At 34.7% G+C, this 6,000-nt stretch overlaps 1 protein-coding gene across 1 annotated transcript; it reads left to right on the top strand.

The window, feature by feature from the left end:
* The first annotated feature begins 3,585 nt into the window (after nt 1–3,585).
* On the top strand, nt 3,586–4,692 carry LOC102666268 (uncharacterized). Its single transcript, XM_006589982.1, has one exon. The coding sequence runs from the start codon at nt 3,586–3,588 to the stop codon at nt 4,690–4,692; it is 1,107 nt and encodes a 368-aa protein (XP_006590045.1).
* The last annotated feature ends 1,308 nt before the right edge of the window (nt 4,693–6,000 follow it).

The following is a 6,000-nucleotide window of genomic DNA, read 5'->3' as shown; positions in this document are numbered from 1 at the left end:
TTATTATTATTATTATTATTATAGGTTTTTTAAACTTTAAAAAAAAATATGCTGATTTTAAACTTAATTTTTTTTAATTAAACAAACTTTAAAAAATTTCATAATCTAACTTGTTAAAAATTAGCCTAGAACGCATTAAAAACAACCCTAGAATAATCATTTTATATGTTTTTCTAAAATATTTATATGTATTTTAAAATGCATATATAAATAGATTTTAAAATATATACATAATAATTTATTTTATATATTATATATAGAGTTTAATGATCATATCATCATCCAATGACAAATTATTATTGATATGACTTTTAAAATAATTACCATAAAGTCAACAATCTTACCATCTATAATGACTAATAATTAGATGATGGCATAAAATATTTTATATTGTTAGTATATAATCTTTTTTATTTTAAATATAATATAGTTTACATAATATATTTAAGAAATAAAGAACCAAAAAAAAAGTTGCATAAGAGAAAAATGGGTGGGTCACGTTACCACCTTAAAAATCAATAGTTTTAGTTATAAAAAAAAGTTCAGAAGAGAAATGAATAGGTCGGACTCATTCAGTTTTACTTTAAAAAAATTAAATATATTTAAAAATACATATAAATATATTAATAATAATAAAAAAATACATATAAAGTATATTTATAAAAAAAATCATTAGTTAGTTATAAACAAAATATAACAAAAAAATGTAAATATTTAATAGAGAAAAAGGATTATACGTTAATAGTATAAAAAAATTTATATCCTCTAATTATAACCCACCACATGATAAAATTGATGACTTATGATAATTAGTTTAAAAGTCATCTCAATGGTGATTTATAATTGGATGACACTATATAACTATTTTAGACAGTAAGTACATGACCATTAAACTCTATTTAGTATATCTTCATAGGATCACATTGTTCTTTAAAGAAACAAATTATATCATTTTCCTTATTAAAAAGAATCATATTAGTTCCAATAAATGATAAATATTTTTTCTTTTATTTTATTATTTGTTAAATTTCTATTGGTTGTGTATAAGAGTGAGGTGTTAGATTTATGTTCATCCAAGAATATTAGGAAAAATATACTTCCTTCATCTAATTTATTTTAGTTTTTGAATCATTTCACTTTTCTTTCTCATATTAAATTTGTCGTTTAACTTTTTTTTATTCAAATCATCTCTTATGGTTAGAGCGGTATCGTTTTGTTAATTTACTGCAAATACCACACAAAAGTAATTTAACAATGTTGTTAAGGTGAGTTAGTTTCTTATTTTATTGTGTTTTACCCCATTTTGTTAAAACACGAGATTGGTGTTAATTTTTATTTTTTTTTTGGTATTAAGGGAAAGTAAAAAAAAAATCATACTAGGGTATAAGAGTCAAAAGCTAGAGAAGCTAAAATCCCAGTGGGTGGATAAGCCATGATTGAATCGTTGGGGGTATAGAGGAACCCCATCCCGCAAGTGTGTTTGCCACATCGTTTGCCTCCCTAGGAGCAATAACAAGAATTGGTTGCCAATTTTTTCATAATAGAACATGAATATTATTAACAACATCTGCATGCAGGTGCACTCTACCTTTGCTAGCTTCATGATGTAAAATATCATTATAAGCTTCTCTACCGTCTGTTTCACAAGCCACATCCTAAAACCCATAATTCCAAGTTGCACTAAGCCCCTCCTTAATAACTAGCAGTTCAACTCTAACATAATGTCCATTGGGAAATGAATTCACAAATCCTTCCACCCATATTCTTGCATGATCATGAAGAACACCTCCAACCCCCATGCAGCTATTGTAGAAGCTTCCATCAAGGTTGATTTTCACTTACGACTCCCTGGGATATTTCTAGTAAAACTCGTTTCTAGTAGCAAGAGATCCAATTGTAAATCTGGTGCAATCAGCTACATAAGACCTAATCATACTACATATATGCCAGTGTTAGGACTCAAAAATGAAATTTGATCTCCATCTCCAAGCCCACCAACACATTGTGGTCATTAAGATCTCCTCGTTATGCTTCAAGATTCGAGTAACCCAAGTGTGGACATCCATTCCGATCATGATGTTGTTGCATGACACTCCTAATTCGAGCCATAATTCCCTAGAGTGGGGGCAATCTCTGAGCAAGTAGGATAGATTCTTCAGGAATTGAACACCTAGGGTAGAATGGGTTAGATGTCAAATAACACGCGAAATGCTTGTCATTGCTTGGAATGGCATTTTGGTAAATCTTCCAGAGAAAGAAACAAAACTTCCCAGGCAGGGGCGCGTGCTAGATCCTCCACCATAAAGAATTAGCTTTCCCTGGTTCAAAGGTTTTTAACCATCCGTAGGCAGATAGTGAGGAGGAAACCCTAGAGTGGATCCCTACCCAGCAAATGGTATCCTTTCTCGTTGGGTTTTGGGGAACTGGAATACTTAGAATATGTTGGACCCATTCTCGAGGAAGAAGTCGGTGTAAATGAGCCCCCCTCCAGCCATTGTTCTCACAAAAATTTGCAACCGTGAAGTTGGTGTCAGATATATGGACATAAGGTACCTGATTGCACAACAAGCCTTTACCTGTCCAATTTGAGTGTGAAAAAGAAGATTGTCCCTCCCCTAAGTGTGGTTTAAATCCCTTTAGTAAACTATCCCAAGCCTTTAAAATACTCCTCCAGATATACAGTGATCTCGATTTTACTGTAGCTGGGAGTATAGACTCACCCTTCAGGTGCTTGTCTTCCAAAAATCAGACCTAATGCTTATTAGTTGAATGAAGCATGTTCCATGGCATTTTCCCTAAGAGAGTCGTGTTTGTTGCTTTAGAGTCTCTCATTCCTAGTCCCAAGAGTTTTGGGTGGGTTATCATTGCCCATGAAGCCATATTCCAGCATCTCCTGGCACCCCTTTAGGGACCAAATCATAAATCTACAGCTTTGGTCAATTAGTTGACAAGTAGCATTAGGAAACCACATGGTTTGTATTGAATATATCACGATAAGAAACGATGGAGAAAAACAAAGAAAGTGTGCATGGCCAGGGTTCGAAGAAGCCTCCTGATGAAGGGGGTAGTGATGATACACAAAAGCAGTACTTTAAGGAGAGATTAATAAGGAAAACCTCTATGCCCACAGAGACTAAAGAACCACTCAAGAATGGAATGACACACTTGGACTATGAAGGAGGAAGTCATCTACTTCCAAATTTTATGCTAACTCCCATTGCTTTTGAGCAATTGTGTCTTCCTTGGAAGCAGTGTTTGATCGTGAAGTTACTAGGGAAGAACATTGGATACTTTGTTAGATATTAATTAGAAAAATAATAATAACAAGTTTTATGAGCCTTAAATTGTGGAAGATGAAAGTTGTAAGGTTGTAAGTTACAAAGTCTTGAATAAGCAATTATGTGAGCATTTAGTATTCTTGAATAAGGAAATTATGTGAGTGGTCACTCTATTTTAGTATAAATAGGGGATCATACTCTTGTATTTTGTGTGCCAAATGAATAAAATCTTCTTCTTCTTCCAACAAAGTGGCATCAGAGCTTGAGTTCTAGAGTGTTGAGAGAGAAACACTTTGTGAGTTGAGAGATGGCAAGCAATGGCTTGAGTATGTTTCAATTCCCTCGTCTTACCAAAGGGAATTATGATAATTGGTATCGTCGCATGAAAGTCTTGTTAGGTTCTCAAGATGCATGGGAGATTGTAGAGAAAGGTTATACCCAACCTCAAAATGAGGCTATTTTGTCACCAAATGAGAAGGAGACTTTGCTGAAGTCGAAGAAGAAGGATCAACGAGCACTTACTTTCATTCATCAAGGTTTGGATGAAGCTATGTTCGAGTTGGTGTCAAATGCAACCGCATCCAAAGAAGCATGGGAGATTTTGAAAACCTCCCTTGAAGGTGTTGATAAGGTAAAAAAGGTGCGCCTACAAACTCTACGTAGAGAGTTTGAATCATTGCATATGAAGGAATCCGAATCTATCTCAGATTTTGGCAACAAGGTGTTGGCTATTGTGAACCAAATGAAGCGTTATGGAGAAAATATGGAAGATGTTCGTGTGGTGGAAAAGATCCTTCGCTCCTTAATTGCTAAATTTGATTATGTGGTTTGTGCTATTGAAGAGTCTAAGGATTTAGACTCAATGACCGTAGACCAATTGATGGGTTCTCTTCAAGCCTATGAAGAAAGGTTCAATATAAGACATGATGAGCCATTGGAGCAAGTCCTCAAAGCCAAAGCTTCTTTGAAAGAAAATGGAGGAGAAAGTAGTCAAAAAGCATGTGGACGTGGAAGAGGACGTGGTTGTGGACGTGGTCATGGCCAAGGAAGAGGAGGAAGAGGAGATCGTGATAATTTTGAAAATAATGAATGGAGGAGCCATCAATCCACTAGAAGTCGTGGAAGAGGAAGAGGAAGAGGTAGAAACAATTATGAAAAAGCATATGAAATGAGGTATGATAAATCTAATGTTGAATGTTTTAATTGTCATAAATATGGCCATTACTCTTGGGAGTGTAGAACAAATGTTGAAGAGAAGGTCAATCTTGTTGATGATAAAGAAGATAAAGAAGTTGAAGAGTCAACACTACTACTATCACTTAATAATGGTGAGAAGGAAGACAAATGCTTATGGTATCTTGACAATGGAGCGCAATCACATGTGTGGATGCAAAGAGAAATTTGTGGAACTTGATGAGAAGGTGAAAGGAAATGTTTCTTTTGGAGATTCTTCCAAGGTGCAAATCCAAGGAAAAGGTACCATTTTAATTTCTTTAAAAGATGGTGCTCACAAATTAATCACGGATGTTTACTATGTTCCTAAACTAAAAAGCAATATTTTGAGTTTGGGACAACTTGTTGAAAAGGGGTATGAAATTCATATGAAAGATTGTTGTTTATGGCTTTGAGATAAAAATTCTAATTTGATTGCCAAGGTGTTTATGTCAAGAAATAGAATGTTCACTTTGAACATTAAAACCAATGAAGCAAAATGTTTGAAGGCTAGCATAAAAGATGAATCATGGTGTTGGCATATGAGATTTGGGCACTTGAATTTTGGAGCACTAAAATCCTTAGGAGAGGAGAAGATGGTGAAAGGGATGCCTCACATCAACCATCCTAATCAATTGTGTGAAGCATGTCTCCTTGGAAAGCATGCAAGACGGAGTTTTCCAAAAGAAGCTAATTCAAGAGCAAAGGAGCCTCTCCAACTTGTTTACACCAATGTGTGTGGCCCAATCAATCCTCCTTCATGTGGTAACAATAAATATTTCTTGCTTTTTATATTGATGATTATAGTAGAAAGACTTGGGTTTATTTTCTAAAGCAAAAATTTGAGGCATTTGTAGCTTTTAAAAATTTTAAAGCTCTTGTGGAAAAGGAGAGTGGTTATGTAATCAAAGCTCTAAGATCCGATAGAGGTGGCGAATTCACATCAAAAGAATTTAACGAATTTTGTGAAAAATATGGGATTCGTCGCCCTCTAACGGTTCCTAGATCTCCACAACAAAATGGGATAGCGGAGAGAAAAAATAGAACTATTCTTAATAAGACTAGATGTATGTTGAAGGCTAAAAATATGCCAAATCAATTTTGGGCCGAAGCTGTTGCATGTGCCGTTTATTTGTCCAATCGCTCCCCAACAAAGAATGTCAAAGATCAAACACCACAAGAAGCATGGAGTGGAGTGAAGCCAAGAGTTGATCACTTGAGAGTATTTGGGAGCATTGCATATGCTCATGTACTCGACCAAGGAAGATTCAAGCTTGATGATCGGAGTGAGAAACACGTGTTCATTGGCTATGATGCAAGCTCAAAAGGCTACAAATTGTACAATCCAAACAATGGAAAGACAATTGTGAGCCAAGATGTCGAGTTCTATGAAGAAGGCACATGGAATTGGGAGGAGAAAGAAGACACTTATGATTTTTTCCCATACTTTGAAGAAATAGATGAAGAAGCCTTGACTCCAAATGATTCAACTCCAGCACTTTCACCAACT

The sequence above is a fragment of the Glycine max genome, chromosome 10 (genome assembly GCF_000004515.6).
Source record: "Glycine max cultivar Williams 82 chromosome 10, Glycine_max_v4.0, whole genome shotgun sequence".
NCBI lineage: Eukaryota > Viridiplantae > Streptophyta > Magnoliopsida > Fabales > Fabaceae > Glycine > Glycine max.
This window is presented reverse-complemented; position numbering and strand designations above follow the sequence as displayed.

What these genes read in the sequence shown, in the direction of transcription:
- LOC102666268 (XM_006589982.1), top strand. Translation starts at nt 3,586, where the DNA reads ATGGCAAGCAATGGCTTGAGTATGTTTCAATTCCCTCGTCTTACCAAA.